The 16,024-nt window shown below is 43.1% G+C and overlaps 1 protein-coding gene across 1 annotated transcript in view; it reads right to left on the reverse strand.

Moving 5' to 3' along the window:
• The window catches only part of ubtfl (upstream binding transcription factor, like), a 39,625-nt gene that overhangs the window by 19,759 nt on the left and 3,842 nt on the right, over window positions 1-16,024 (reverse strand). Inside the window, exons 5-11 of the mRNA XM_020524009.2 lie at window positions 15,599-15,663; window positions 11,884-12,004; window positions 8,338-8,448; window positions 7,835-7,962; window positions 7,104-7,245; window positions 2,298-2,339; window positions 1,838-1,990 (exon numbers count right to left, since the gene is read on the reverse strand). Of these exons, the coding sequence (XP_020379598.1) occupies window positions 1,838-1,990; window positions 2,298-2,339; window positions 7,104-7,245; window positions 7,835-7,962; window positions 8,338-8,448; window positions 11,884-12,004; window positions 15,599-15,663 (762 nt within the window). The remainder of the gene's footprint in view (window positions 1-1,837; window positions 1,991-2,297; window positions 2,340-7,103; window positions 7,246-7,834; window positions 7,963-8,337; window positions 8,449-11,883; window positions 12,005-15,598; window positions 15,664-16,024) is intronic.

Raw genomic sequence — 16,024 nt, forward strand, 5'->3', positions numbered from 1 at the left:
CAGCTCGACACCTTGTTGTCTCAGATTCTCCAGCATCTGCAGTTCCTACTATCTCTTAAGTACTGCAGGCAGGTTTGGTCTCCTTAGTTAAGTACACATATGCACTGCAGGCAGTTCACAGGAGGTTTACGAGATACCTGAAATGAATGGGTTGTTTTTTTAATGAAAGGCTGGACAATTTAGAAGGGGCGGTGGGGGAAGGAAGGGGCGGTGGGGGAAGGAAGGGGCGGTGGGGGAAGGGAGGGGCGGGGGGTGGGGGGAGGGCGGGGTGGGGGGGGGGCAAGGTGGGGGGGAGGGTGTGACAGTGGAGATCATAACATCTTTAAGTGGTCTTGATAAGCTGGGTACGGAAAGGATGGATCCTGTTTGACTCAGTCCAGAATTAGAGGCCACTTAACACTTGCTTCATCTTAGTAAGATCTCAAAAGTATTCGTATACAAACCGATAGAAGTAATGATTATTGAGAACCTTGCTCAAAGAGCCAAAGTGCAGTAACCTCTGACAAATTAGATTCCATTTCCTAACAAGAATCTAACTACTCAAAAATATTGTATGTTTCCCTCTGCCAGCTTCTGAGGCAGTGTTCCATAATTGCAAAATTCTCAGAGAAAACTTCCGGGTTCAATTCTGCACATCACACCTCAGAATCAACTTGGAGAGGGTGCAGTGCAGATTCATCAGAATAGGACAGGGTTTAATGGCTTAACTTATGAGAACTGTCTTAATAAACATTGCTTTCATTTAATTTAGAATGTAGGCAGGTAATCTAATGTAGATCAAAAAATAAAGAGTTGAAAGGGTACATTGGGGAATTAAAGTCCAGGACAAGGGGGTACAACCTCAAAAGTCAAGCCAGGTTGTTTAGCGCTGATATCACAAAGCACTTCCTCAAGCAAAGGGGAATAAAAGCCTGGAACACACTCTGCTGTCACCACCCTGAACCCCAAAATGGAAAAGTTGTGGATGATGAAGATAGATACTTGGTAAGGAAGTGGTAAAAAGATTATTGGGGGAAGGCAGGAATGTAGAGTCAAGGTTACAATCAGATCTGTCATTATCTCACTAAACGGTGGAGCATGCTTGATGGGCAAAGTGGCCACCTCCTGTACCTTATTCATATGTTTGTATGCTGGGAGTTGATTAGAAACAGAAATTTATAGTACAGAAGGAGGCCATTTGACTCATTGTGCCTTTACCAGCTCCCGAACAAGCTACCCAGCTAGTTCCATCCTCTAGCCCTATCTCCATAGCCTAAATTCATCACTTTCAAATATATATCCAGCTCTTTTGAAATCTCCTATAGAATCTGCCTCCACCACTCTCCTAGGCAGCACATTCCAAAACCTAACAACTCTCTGAGTAAAGAAGTTTCTCCTCATCACACTCTTAACTCTCTTGCTGACTGCCTTGAAATTGTGCTCCCTAGTTACTGACATACCAATTAGTGGAAACAGAATATTCTTCTTTATCCTGTCAAAACTGTTCATAATTTTGAGCACCTCAATAAGGTCTCCTCTTAATCTTCTCTGCTCCAAGGAGAATAAACCCAATCTCTAATCTCGCCTTGTATCTAAAATCATTCATTCCTGGTATCATTCCAGTAAGTCTCCTTTGAACTTCTTCAGGACTTTAACAACCTTCCTTAAATAAGGTGCCCAGAACTGAACACAATTCTCCAAATGTGGTTGAAACTTTCGGGACTGGGACTGATGGAGGTTTTGTCGTGTCAGGACCGAAGGATATTTGACAAGTCGGTCAACGATTGGCCACAATGTGATTGAAGAGCGAATGGCTGTTTGGCCCTTCATGCTCCCACCTGTGCCATCTGGAACTGACCTTGCTGGTTGGTGAGGCTGGTGAGGTGGGGCTGCCAGGTTTTGTTCGCTGAGGGCCATTATTCTGTGCGTTTGTTGTTACGTTGCTTGTTATTTTGCTGCCGCCAATCTTCTCCTCCTGTAACACCCTCTCCCGCTCTTCATCTGGGAGACTCTGAAATAGTAACATTTAAGCATGAATATTAATTTACCAAACAAAACACAGAAACTGGGGGGGGCTGGGGGGGAGCGGTAGCTGGAAGCTGACAATGCATAGAAAGATGCTGAATAATAGTGAAACACGTACCATACAAACACACGAGTAAATCTCCCCACACTGTCCCCATCAAAGAAGGTAGACACAACAGACACAAATACAGAGTAAAGGTCCCTCCACACAGTCCCAATTAAATACTCCCAGGTCAGGTACGGCACAGTTTAGAATGCAGATACCAACACCACAGGAAACACTATTTACTCACTTCAAGGAATCGCTGCATCTCTGTCTCGTAAAGCTTCTTTTTCTGTGGAAGTATCATAAATGAGAGTCACAGGCAATAGAGGGATCATTATTTTTAAATTATGTCATTGTTATAATGTCACTGGATGGTAATTGAGAGGCCACAGCTCATGCTTTGGGGTTAAAGCCCTCCATGGCATTGGTGGAATTGAAATTCAATTCATAAATTTGAAATTCTAAGTATAGCCTTGGCTCACAATGAGTGTGAATTGATTGTCATGAAAACCCATGTGGTTCACTCACGTCCTTGAAGGAAGGAAATTTGCTGACCTCTGGCCTATGTAATGGGGCGGGGGGGGGGGGGGGGGGGGGGGGGGGGGGGGGGGGGGGGGTGGGGGTGGTGGGAGTAAGGGGGAAGAGAGTACCTCCTAGAAAATATTTAAGATTTTAACGGGACGTGACAGGATGTAGGTAGATGCAGGAAGGATGTTCCTGATGAGCGGGGAGTGCAGAACCAGGGGTCACAGTCCAAGGGTAGGACTTTTAAGACAGAGTTGGGGTGGAACTTCTTCACCCTGACAGTGGTGCGCCAGTTGAGGCCAAAACAATGAAGACATTCAAGAAAGATGTAGATGTTGTTCTTAGGACTTGAGGTGGCAACAGATATTGGAAAGTGGGAACAGGGTACTGAATTGGATGATGAGCCATAGTCATACTGAATAGCGAAGCAGGCTCTAAGTGCTGGACCTATATTCAACGTTTCTATGTTTCTAATTGGGGGGGGAGCAATAAACACTGGCCTTACCAACGATGCCGTCAATCCATGATCAAATTTTTAAAATAGTAAAAGGTTATTGGGAACAGGAGAGACACCAATTATTTCCATGATAACTGACAGGATATATTTACCAGAAAGAATGAATATGCTGGGACTCTCTGTTAAAATGCCAGAAGAATCAGCTAATAGAGATCTTTAAAATTATGAAACAATTCAATAGGACAGACACAATCAGCTTCACTTGCAGCTAAGAGCAGAGCCAAGGCCATATATCACAGAATCCCTGCAGTGTGGAAGCCAGCCATTCAGTCCATCAAGTCCACAATGACCCTCGAAGAGCATCCCACCCAGACCCACCCTTCTACTCTATCCCTGTAACCCTGCATATCCCATGGCTAAATGCACCTAGGCTGCACATCCCTGGACACTACGGGCAACTTTAGCATGGCAAATCCATGTAACCTGCATATCTTTGGTCTGAAAATCTAAAACATTCATTATCAAGTTCAACCTGAATTCCAGAAAATCCTCTTTCTCCAGAGTGTAGTGAGAGGCAGAACTCGCAAGGACAAAGAGAGGTTGAGTTCAAAATTTTAGGAGCCTTGCTGAGCTATTGAATGCATCTTGTAGATGGTAAACATTGCTGCTACTGAGTGTGGGTGTGGAGGAGTGGATGCTTGCGGATGTGGTGCCAATCAAGTGGATTGCTTGACCCGGATGGTGTAAAGCCTCGAGTGTTGTTGCAGCTGCACTCATCTAGCAAATGGGGAATATTCCATCGTACACTTGACTTGTGCTTTATAGATGGTGGACAGGTTTTGGGGAGTCAGGAGGTGAGTTACTTGCTATAGTGTTCCTCGCTTCTGAGCTGATCATTTAGCCACTGTTTTTATATGTATGTATAGGACGAGTCCAATTCAGTTTCTGGTCATTGGCAACCCCGAGGATATTAACAGCGTTGGATTCAGCGACGGTGATGCCATTGAATATCAAGAGACAAAGCATTCTCACTTGTTGGAAATCGTCATTGACTGGCTTTTGTTGGCATGAAAGTTACTTCCACTTAGATCAAAATTGATCAAAGCTCAAACTTAAGTTCCGGATATTATCCAGATCTTGATGCATAGACTGTTTCAATATCTGAGGAAGCGTCACTCTCTCTCTAACTCCGAGGTGTAATCCAGTTTGGGTTCAAGACACTGGGTGTCAGCCCTAATTAAGGGAACACACAACTGATTTCACAGACCTTGGATTCTGGATATTATCCAGATCTTGATGATTTGGATATGGACTGTTTCAGTATCTGTGCAGTTGCAAATGGTGCTGAACATTCTGCAATCATTGGCGACCATCCCCACTTCTGACTTTAAGATGGAGGGAAGGTAATTGATGAAGCAGCTGAAGGTGGTTGAGCCTAGAGCAGTTCCCTGAGGAACTCCTGCAGACATGTCCTGGAGCTGAGCTGACTGACCTCCAGCCACAACCATCTTCCTTTCTGCTAAGTTCTGATAAAAGGTCACACAACCCGAAATGTTAACTCTGATTTCTCTCCACAGATGCTGCCAGACCTGCTGAGCTTTTCCAGCAATTTCTGTTTCTGACTTACAACATCCACAGTTTTATCGGTTTTTTCCTTTCTGCTAGGTTTGACTCCAGTAGTTGTTCCGTTCTAATGATAACAGAACACAGTGCCTGAATTATTGACTGAAATAGCAAATCACTCTGATCTCTAAACTATTTCCATTTGTTGGTTCTTAAGATATGTATAATAATGGCAGCATGGTATTCATTTCCCCATCTAGTTGAACACATAGTGCAGGATTGGGCTGACAGTGAGGTTTTGAGACACAGTCTATGAAGGGGAGGATCAAGGGGAGGCATTAAAAGAAGGAAGATAAAGTCAACAGTGAACATCAGTCCATTAGAGAATGAGGGTGGGGAAATAATAATGGAAGCCAGGAAATGATAAGGAGTTGAATAAATATTTTGCATTAGTCTTCACAGGAGAAGACACTAATAACATTCCAAAATTACTAAATATTCGAGGGGCTAAGTATCAACCAGAAAAAGTGCCAAGGAAACTAATGGGGCTAAAGGCTAATAAGTCCTCCAAACTGAAGGTTACTTTCTAGGATTTTAGAGGGAGTAGCTATAGAGATAGTGGATGCACTGGTAGTAATCCTCAGATTCTGGAAATTCCTCAAAAGGATTGGAAAATTGCCAACTCCCTCATTCAAAAAGGATGGAGATCACAAAAAAGGTTACAAAAGGCTTAACATCTTTCATTGGAAAAACATCAGAGTCCGTCATAAAATATACAGTAGCAGAGCATTTAGAAATACATAATATAATCCAGCAGAGTCAGCTTGGCTTCATGAAGAGGAAATCATGTCTAACAAATTTTATTACAGTTCTTTAAGGAGGTAACAGGATAAAGGGAATCAGTAGATATAATATATGTGGATTTCCAAAAGACATTTAGTAAGGTACTACACATAAGGTTACTTAAGATAAAAGTACTGGGGTAATACATTAGCATGGATATAAGATAGACAGCAGGCATAAAGGGACCATTTTCAGGTAATATGTAACTAGTGGAGTGCCACAGGGATCAGTCCTGGGGCCACAATTATTTACAATATATATTCCTGACTTTGGATGAGGTAAGTGAATGTTATGTAGCCAAGTTTGTAGATGACACAAAATAGATGGGAAGGCAAGTGATGAGGATGACAAAGAGTCTTCAGAGGGATATAGTCAGGTTAAGTCCAAAAGAAGGGCAATACCTGAAACGCTGACCGCTCCCTCCCGTTTGTCTATCTTGGGTTCCAGTATCTGCAGTTTTTTTGACTCTAAGGACTGGTCATAACTCGGTTTGGATTTTATTGTATGGAAATATGAGGTAGGCAAATAGAAGAGCTAAATATTATTTAAATGTGGAAAGAATGCAAAACACTGCAGTTGAGAGAGATCTGGGGTTCCAGTGCATAAATCACAAAAAAGTTAGCACCCAAGTTCACCAGATAATGGGGACAGCAAATGGAATGCTGGCCCTTATTTCAAAGCGAATGGAGTATAAAAGTAGGGATTTTGATAAAACTATACAAGACATTAGTCAGGCAACAGCTGGAATACTGTGAATAGTTTTAGTTCCTTATTAAAGGAAAGATATTGGGACAGTCCAGAGAAGAGTCATTAAGTTGATCCCGGTTATGGAGGGATTTACTTTGAGGAGAGTTGGTTAGGCCTGTACTCATTACAGTTTGGAAAAATGAGAGGCAATCTTATTGAAATATATAAGTTTTACAGGACTTGGCAGGCTAGATGTAGAAACGTTTTCCACTTGAGGGAGTCTAGGACCAGAAGGCCTAAACTCAGAATAATGAGTTGCCCATTTAAGACAGGGTTGAAGATTTCTTTTCTCAGATGGTAGTCAATTTATGGAATTCTTTACTGCAGATGGCAGTCAATGCTACGATAGACAGATTTCAAAACATTAAAGGAATCAAGTGTTGTGGGAATAAGGCAAGAAAGTGGGAGTTGAGGACTATCTGATCAGCCATGATCTAATTTAGTGGAGCAGCTGACTTGATGGGGTGAATGGCCTACTTTGCTCCTATGTTTTACTATCTATGGTCATACAATCTCAGAATAAATGGCAAGCTACTCAAAACTCTGATGAGGAGAAAACCTTTCACTCAGAAAGTGGTGAATCTTTGAAATTCTGGTCATAGCTCAATCATTGAGTATGTTCACAAAAGACAGTAATAGATTTCTCAATATTCATGATATCAAAGGGTATGGGAGAGTGCAGGAACTTGGCACTGAGGTAGATGATCTGCTATAATTGTACTGAATGGTGCAGTAGGCTCAATATGCTGAATGTCCAACTCCTGCTACTATTTCCTACGTTATGTTCAATAGCCTGTGCTTAGTTACCAAAAGCCAGTTTGCTGGTCCAATGACATTCCCGTGTGCCACTGTCTGAACTGCCAAACTGTTGAATTCAGTGACGTTTCACAGAAAACTGTGAAGCAGTCTGTCTCTCACCTGTTCACAGCGTTTCTGGTAAGTATCCTTCTCTTTCTGTGACATGACCTTCCACTGCTTGCTGCATAGCACCATACGCTCAGTGCTGGGAACATCTTTCATGTTAACCATCAGTTCTGCACAGTACAATGAGTACCCATTCCTGCAGTAAGAACAAGATTCAGATCTTCAGCCTGAGAGCAGCACAGCACTTCAGATTTTACTCTGTATCTAACCCCATGCTGTCCCTGTCCTGGGACTGTTTGGTGGAAACTGTGTAGAGGGTGCTTTACACTGTATCTAACCCTATGCTGTATCTGTCTGGGGACTATTTGATGGGAAGAGTGTAGAGAGAGCTTTACTCTGTACCTAACTCCATGTTGCATTTGTCCTAGAAATGTTTGATGGGGGACAATACAGAGGGAGCTTTACTCTCTATCTAATCCCTTGGTGTTGCTGTCCTGGGAGTGTTTGACAGGGACAGTGTAGAGAGCGCTTTACTCTCTCTCTAACCCTGACCTGTAATTCAGTTTGGATTCCCAACACTAGGTGCCAGCTGTAACTAAAGGAATACTGAAGTATTTCATAGAGCTTGGGTTCTGGATTCGGAAAACAGAATAAAATGACAAATCACCAAGACTCCCTGCTCCTGATCACCAGCTGCTGACTATATGGAGCTGTAGCCAAGGACAATTTGTGGGCCTGTAAAGCCCAGTGAGAACTGGAGCAAGTCAGGAGTAAAGAATACGCACGGTGGTGGCTTTGTAGGACGTCCATCAAATTTATCTTTCAGCTGTCTCTCAGCTTTGGTTAGAATCGACTTGACAGGTTCTTCAAAGTTCAGTTCTGGGTGAGCTTCCACATAAACTCTCATTGATGCCTAAAAAAAGTTCAGAATAAAGTCTCATGAACTGTCTGTTAAAATTATTGTGCTTATAAACTTATTTAATGTATAAATGTTGGTCAGGAGAACAGGGAGATTTCCCATGATGATCTTCCAAATACTGGCCAAAGATATTTTATGTCAGGTTGAGAGAAATCAAAGATCCTTGGTTTAATGTTTCATTTGGAATATTCCACATCAAAAACTGCAGCTCTCCATCAATAAATCTGTCAACACTGGTCCTCTGATAGTGCATAGTGCAGTACTCACTCTGCACTGATCCTCCAAAGGTTTTGTTGTTGTTTTTCTCTGCATCTCACACTTAACAATGATCTATTTCGACAAGAGTCGCTTGGTGATTAGTATCATTACCTCGTACTCTTTCTGCAGCTCCAGGGCTTTGCTGATCCACTTCAGCCTCTTTTTATCAGACAGCTGAGACCACTGTCTGCGAAGGGCATCCTTTAGCTCCTTTGGACTCACCTGAAAACAGAAATACAGCAATGAATGAGTATCATCCCTTGAATTTGAATCCAAACTCAGATCATCCAAGGATCATAGGCACCAGAAGTTGGCGATTCAGCCAAATCAATTCACTCCACCTGCTATCACAAATGGCTGAAGGCACTGGACACTACAAGGACATTAGGCTAACAACATTCCAGCAATCGTACTGAAGACTTATGCTTTAGAATTAGCCCATATCCAGATTGTCCCACTGCATCAAGCCAGCATGTAGAATGGTGGAACAAAAACAGAATTAGTTGGAGAAGCTCAGCAGGTCTGGCAGTATCTGTGAAGAAAAAAATCAGACTTAATGTTTCAGGTCTGGTGACCCTTCCTCAGAACTCAAACGTTTTACAGCATCCACAGCTCTTTCGGTTTTTATGCAGAATGACTGCCTAGGTATGGCCTGTTCGTGAAAAGCAGGACGAATATAACTGGACTAACTTTCACATTATCAGTCTAATCTTGATCATTATTTGACAGTGCTACCGTACGGCCGTCACTCAAACATAATATGCTCTTTTGGTTTTGATTTATTCTAAAACATTGGAGTGAAGATGTCCTGCTGCGGTTGTTAACAGCCTTTATAAGATCCACACCTGCAGTATCATATACAGGTTTTGGTCTCCTTACCAAAGGGAGGACATACTTGCCATAGAGAGATTGGTGATTGTTCACCACACCAATCCCTAGGCTCCAAGGATAGCCTGAGGAGACTATGGCTGTGTCCTCTATAGTTTAAAAGAATAGGTGGTTGCTTTGAAACCTACAGAATTCTTACAGGATAAATTGCAGGAGAGGGGTTGTGGGAGGAAAACAAAAAGGTGAAGAGATCCAAAGACAGGAAAGCAATCAGTGTCCAAATGCAGTAAGACTTGGACAATATTCAGGCTTGGGCTGATAAAGTGGCAAGTAACATTTGCACCACACAAATGTCAGGCATTAGCCATCTCCCACAAGAAGCTAACGTTCAATAGCATTACCATCACCAAATCCCACACTATAATTTTCCTGGGGGTTGACCAGAAACTGAACTGGACTAGCTATACAAATACAGGGACTACAAGAACAGGTCGAAGGCTCGGAATTCTTCAGCAAACAATTAAAGTTCTGATTCCTCAATGTCTCTCCATTAACAAGGTACATGTTAGCAGTGAAGCTCCAATCAACATTCAAGTTTCCATGCAGAACTAAGTGGCCCGCTTGATTGGCCCCACATCCACAAACACTCCCTCCCTCCACCACTGACGCTCAGTAGCAGCAATGTGTACAATCTACAAGGTTGAATGCAGAAATTTGCCAAGGCTCCTTAGACAGCACCTTCCAAATCCTAGATTGAGTTCTACCATTCTGGGATAGCAGGAATAGCATATGACAAGACACTGGATCAGTTAGGATTTTATTCTCTGAAGTTTAGAAGAATGAGGGGGAATTTCATAGAAACCTATAAAATTCTAACAGGACTAGGCAGGTGTGATATTATAGACTTCAGAATTTTAATTACTGTTCATGGATTGGACGAATCAACACTAGATATGCTATTACACACAGCACTAACTCTGTCTGGAATTAGCTGTTAAGAAACAAAGAAAAGCTGTTACACAGAGACTCAAGCAATTAGCCACATTTTGCTGAGATTACATAAACAATGTGCTTTGACACCTGTCTGGCAAACTGGCTGCTTTATGCCACATGGATAACTGATTACCCTGCAGAAGAATTTAAAGAGTTAACTACAGGAAAGCTGTGTCTTCAAACAGACAGTTAAGGCCAAATGTAACAAGAAATAAAGAAATTACTTTTGAAAAGGAAGTCAGCTGCAGTCTTGCAGTAACTCAAGGAAAGACTCGAAAGAAATCAAGACATCATCTCAGCAACTGAAGGAGAAAAATCTACATAAGAATCGAACACCAGAATAACTCAACAGCAGAACTTTAAAGAACAACACTGCAGAAGGTCCAAACATTGGAAACTTCCAGAGACTGATCCCCGTTGGCTGAAGTCCTGGTCAGATTTCACCACTAATCAGGTAATAGCTAAATTGGGTTGCAGGCTTATTCTTGCTTACTTGAGGGGTCTTATTCTGATTGCTACACGCAATAAAGTTTGAATTATTGTTTCAGTACTTGATTGTCAGATTTCTTAATAAGGAGCTGAATTAGAAGGTAATTTGAGGTGAAGTACCCTCAACAAAGAGTAAATGCAGGAAGGATGTTCCTGATGACAGGGGAGTCCAGACTAGGGGTCATAGTTTAAGGATAAGGATGAGCCATTTAGGACTCAGATGAGGAGAAATTTCTTCACCATGAGAGTAGTAAGTCGTGGAATTCTCTTCAACAGAAAGCGGTTGTGACCAAAAAAATTGAATGTTTTAAAGAATTAGAATTAGTTTTTAAGGCTAAAGCGATCATAGGGTATAGGGAGAAAGCAAGAACAAGGTTGAATGATCAGTCATGATCATACTGAATGATGGAGCAGGCATGAAGGGCTGAATGGGCTGCTCCTAATTTCTATGTTTCTATGTAAGGCAGCTTCCTTTTTTAAAATGTTTCTATGTAGAAGGACAAGGGCAGCAGATACATGGGAATGTCACCACTTCCAAGCGGAAGTGGGGCGGCACGGTGGCACAGTGGTTAGCACTGCTGCCTCACAGCACCAGGGACCCAGGTTCGATTCTAGCCTCGGGTGTCTCTCTGTGTGGAGTTTGCACATTCTCCCTGTGTCTGCGTGGGTTTCCTCCGGGTGCTCTGGTTTCCTCCCTCAGTCCAAAGATGTGCAGGTTAGGTGGATTGGCCATGCTAAATTGCCCATAGTGTTCAGGGATGCCTAGCTTAGGTGGGTTATAGGGGGATGGGTCTGGGTGGATGTACTGAGGTTCGATGTGGACTTGTTGGGCCGAAGGGCCTGTTTCCACACTGTAGGGATTCTAAGCCAAAGTCACCATCTTGACTTGCAAATATATCATTGTTCCTTTGCTGTCACTAGATCAAAGTCCTGGAACTCCCTGCCCAAGGGCATTGAGGGTCAACCTACAGCACATGGACTGCAGCAGATCAGGTCACCATCACCTTTTTAAGTGCAAACAGGAATGGGCAGTGAATGCTGGCATTGTAAGTTAAGCAACTAAGAACAGTAATTTGTGATCCGGCAAGAGGAAGAAACACTATGAAAAAAGCTGATTTTCAAACAAAATGTACTGGGTCACGATGGCCTGCAGTAAAGGGAATGCCCCAAACCCACCAGGTCTGCTTTCAATACAACTCCAATCCACATGACAGTATTACTATAACTGATGTAGTCCTGAAATGTAACTGCAAGGTGACTAAGGAAGAAGCAATCCACCATTCAGGGAGCAGATTAAGATGGCTAAATTTCTCAAGTTCACTAATACAAGTGAATTGTGTCCTTTACCTCAGGGTGAGCTTTCAGGAACGCCTTTTTCTCATGATTATACCATAACTGCTGGGGTGTCTTTGGCTTTTCAGGAATATCCGATTTTCTCTGTTCTTCAATGAGATCAGGATGTTCATCCCTAGGAACACAAATAATTTAAAGAAATTAATATAATTGCCGCTACCCTACCTCATTAGTTTCCCATTTTACTTCAGTGATAAGGATAAATTGAAATCCAAAGATGTGCAGGTTAGATGGATTGGTCATGCTAAATTACCCATATACTGTTCAGGATTGTGTAGATTAGGTGGGTTAGCTATTGGAAATGCTGGGTTACAGGGATAGAGTAGGGGAAGAGGTCTGGGTAGGAAGCTCTTCAGAGAGTTGGTGTGGACTTGTTGAGCCGAATGGCCTGTTTCCACATTGTAGAGATTCTACGTTGGGACTGTTCTCCCTGGAGAGAAGGCAGCGGACAGGCGATCTGATAAGGGTTTTTAAAAATCATGAGTGGGCTGGATTGAGTTGATCGGGAGAAGCTGCTCCTGCTGGTTTAAAAAGAAAGAGACACACAGATTAAAATGATGCATAAATGAAGCAAGGGTGATGTGAGAAACAACTTTCTCACACAGCATATAGTCAGGGCATGGAATACACTGCCTGAAAACGCAGGTTCAAGTATTGGATGATTATTTGCACAGAAATGGTGAGCAGCGATATGGGGAAAAGGCAGGATATTGGCCCAAGGCAACAGAAACAGTGTGTACATGTTCGGCCAAGCAGCCTCCTTCCTAGAATCAGAGAATCATTGAATCCTCACATTAAGCCCAACAAGTCCACACCGACCCTCTGAAGAGCATTTTTTTTCTTTTATTCATTCATGGGATGAGAGCGTTGCTGGCTGGGCAGCATGTATTGCCCATCCTTAATTGCCCAGAGGGCAGTTAAGAGTCAACCACATTGCAGTGGGTCTGGAGTCACATGTAGGCCAGACCAGGTAAGGATGGCAGTTTCCTTTCCTAAAGGACATTAGTGACGCAGATGGGTTGTTCCGACAGTCGACAATGGGTTTACAGTCATCATTAGATTCTTAATTCCAGATATTTATTGAATTCAAGTTTCACCATCTACCATGGCGGTATTCAAATCCAGGTCCCCAGAACGTTATCTAGGTCTCTGGATTAACAGTCCAGCGATACTACCACGAGGCCATGCCTCCCTCTTTGAGCAGCTCACCCAGACCCAGACCCATCCCCATCCCACTATCCTATCACTGTAATCCTGCATTTTCCGTGGCTAATGCACCTAACCTACACATCCCTGAACATTATGGGCAATTTAGCATGGCCAATCCACCTAACTTGCACATCTTTGGACTGTGGGAGGAAACCAGAGCACCCAGAGGAAACCCACGCAGACACGGGGAGAATGTCCACACAGACAGTCACGCAAGGTTGGAATCGAACCTCGGTCCCTGGTGCTATGAAGCAGCAGTGCTAACCACTGAGCCACCGTGCTGCCTTCTGCACAGTAACAATTCTGTGATTCTCCCTTATACTGAAAGCAAATCTCATTGGGGTATAGGATCGCACACATACTGACTCTCATTCAGGTACAGGACGCCCCCCCACTGCCACACACACTGACTTGTACTGGGGAATGGGTCACGCTGACATACACACACTGACTCTCACTGGGTTATGGTTTAGATCAACAGATTATCTCCTATGATATGATATAACATCAATTCCACATAAAGCCTGGCTGTTTGGTGTTTTGTTGACATTAGTACTGTTCTCATTTTTTTTGTTTATTCTTGGACTGTGTTCTTTTTTTAAAATTCACTCATGAGACGTAGATCCATGTTTGAACTAAGGCTGTATTGAGGTAAGGAGCTGAGTGGCCCTGACGGAACCCAAACTGGGCGTCACTAAGCAGGTTATTGCTGAGCAGGTGCTGCTTGATAGCACCGTTAGTGACACCTTCCATCACTTTACTGATGATCAAGAGTAGACTGAAGGGGCAGTAACTGGACGGGTTGGACTGTCCTGCTTTTTGTGTACAGGATATCCCTTGACAATGTGGAAAATTGCCCAGATAATACATGATGAACAGTATGACCTTGGGCAGCACCAAGGTACAGAGGGATCTTCGTCTATTTGTCCACCAGTCCCTTAAGATACTGGGAAAGGTGGATAAAGTGGTTAAGAAGGCATATAGTATATTTACTTTTATTAGCCATAAAGTTTTAAGAGCAGGGAGGTTATGCTGGAACTGTATAAAATATTGGTTAGGTCACAGCTAGAGTACTGTGTTCAGTTCTGGAATCCACATTATAGGAGGAATGTGATAGCACTGGAGAGGGTGCAGGGGAAATTTACCAGAATGTTGCCTGGGCTAGTGAGTTTCCGTGATGAGAGATTGGACAGACTGGGACAGACTTGGAGCATAAACTATTGACAGGGACACGACTGAAATGTATAAAATTATGAGGGGCATGGATAGGCTAGACAGGAAGAAACAATTCCCCATGACGGTGGGATCAATGACCAGGGGCATAGATTTAAGGTAAGGGGCAGAGGTTTAGAGGAGATGTGAGGAAAAGCTTTTTCACTCAGAGGGTGGTAGGAATCTGGAATCCATAATCCATAAGGCAGAAACCCTCACAACATTTCAGAAGTATTTAGATGTGTACTTGCAATGCCAAGGCATACAAGGTTACAGGGCAAGTGCTGGGAAATAGGATTAGAATTGCTCAGTGGTTGTTTTTGACCAGCACACACTTGATGGGACAAACAGCCTTTTCTCTGTGCTGTAGGTTTCAATGACTCTACTGTCTGGTTGGTGTCAGTGTGGTAGCTGTAGTGGAACAACTTGGCGAATTTTGGAGGTCATGTCTTTAGTACTATTGCTGGAATACTGACAGGGCCCATAGCCTTTGCAGTATCATGTGGAGTGAATTGAATTGGCTGAAGACTGGTATCTGTGATGCTGGGGATCTTTGGAGGAGACCAAGATGGATCATCCACTCAGCACTTATGGCTGAAGATTGCTGAGAACGAGTCAGCCTTATTATTTGCACGAATGTGCTGTGCTCCTCCATCATTGAGAATAAGGATATTGTGGAGCCTCCTCTTCCTCCAGTGAGCTGTTTAATTGCCCACCACCATTCATAACTGGATGTGGCAGGACTGAAGATCTTAAATCTGATGGCTGAAGAATCGCTTGGCTCAGTTTATCACTTACTGCTTATGCTGTTTGGCATCCAAGTATGGATCCAAGTAGTCCTGTTCTGTAGCTTCACCAGGTTGCCATCTCACTTTTAGATATGTCTGGTGCTGCTCCTGGCACGCCCACCTGCACTCTTCATTGAACCAGTGTTGATCCCCTGGCCTGATGGTAATGGTTGAAATAGGGGACTATGACATGCCATATGGTTACAGATCGTGTCAGTGTACAATTCTGCTGCTACTGCTGATGACCCACAGCACAAGGCTGCCCATTGTTGGCAAGGCTGGTCATTATTACCTGTGCATTCAGTCATGCGGGGAAATGGTATTGGAAGTAAACCAAAATAATCCTGGAATGCTCTTCACTAATGTGCTGTTGATCAAGTACCAGTTGATGAAGACAATGTGCAGGATATTTGACTACGGAGACATTAGATCAAGGGCATCGAAGAGAGACAAACAGACAGACATTTGAGAACAGTTGTCAACAGAACAGTGAATAGTACCTGAATTTGGCCATTGCCTGCCCAAAATTCCCTTTTTCCTGCTGGAAGTCCTGAATGTACTTGAGCTGCAGGAAGGGAATAGAAGTACAGTTAAGATGGGGAGAGACAACTGACACCTAAGCATCATTAGGTTTTGTTTTATCAGATGCAAAGCGTTTCCTTCTCATACGTCACTAACTCAGGGAGGAGGTCTCTCTTGTCCTAAAAAGTATTTATGACTCAACCAATATCACTAAAACACACGATCATAACCCATTTTTGTCACTAGGATCTTGCTGGGCACAGCGTGCCTGTGTTTCCTATATTAGAACCACAACAGTACGATGGTGAAAGCGGCGATGTAGGATCACAGAACTTGTAATCCAGAGACTCAGGCTACCATTATGAGGATAACAAGGTGTAGAGCTGGATGAACACAGCAGGCCA

The sequence above is a fragment of the Rhincodon typus genome, chromosome 4 (genome assembly GCF_021869965.1).
Source record: "Rhincodon typus isolate 14 chromosome 4, sRhiTyp1.1, whole genome shotgun sequence".
NCBI classification, from domain to species: Eukaryota; Metazoa; Chordata; class Chondrichthyes; order Orectolobiformes; family Rhincodontidae; genus Rhincodon; species Rhincodon typus.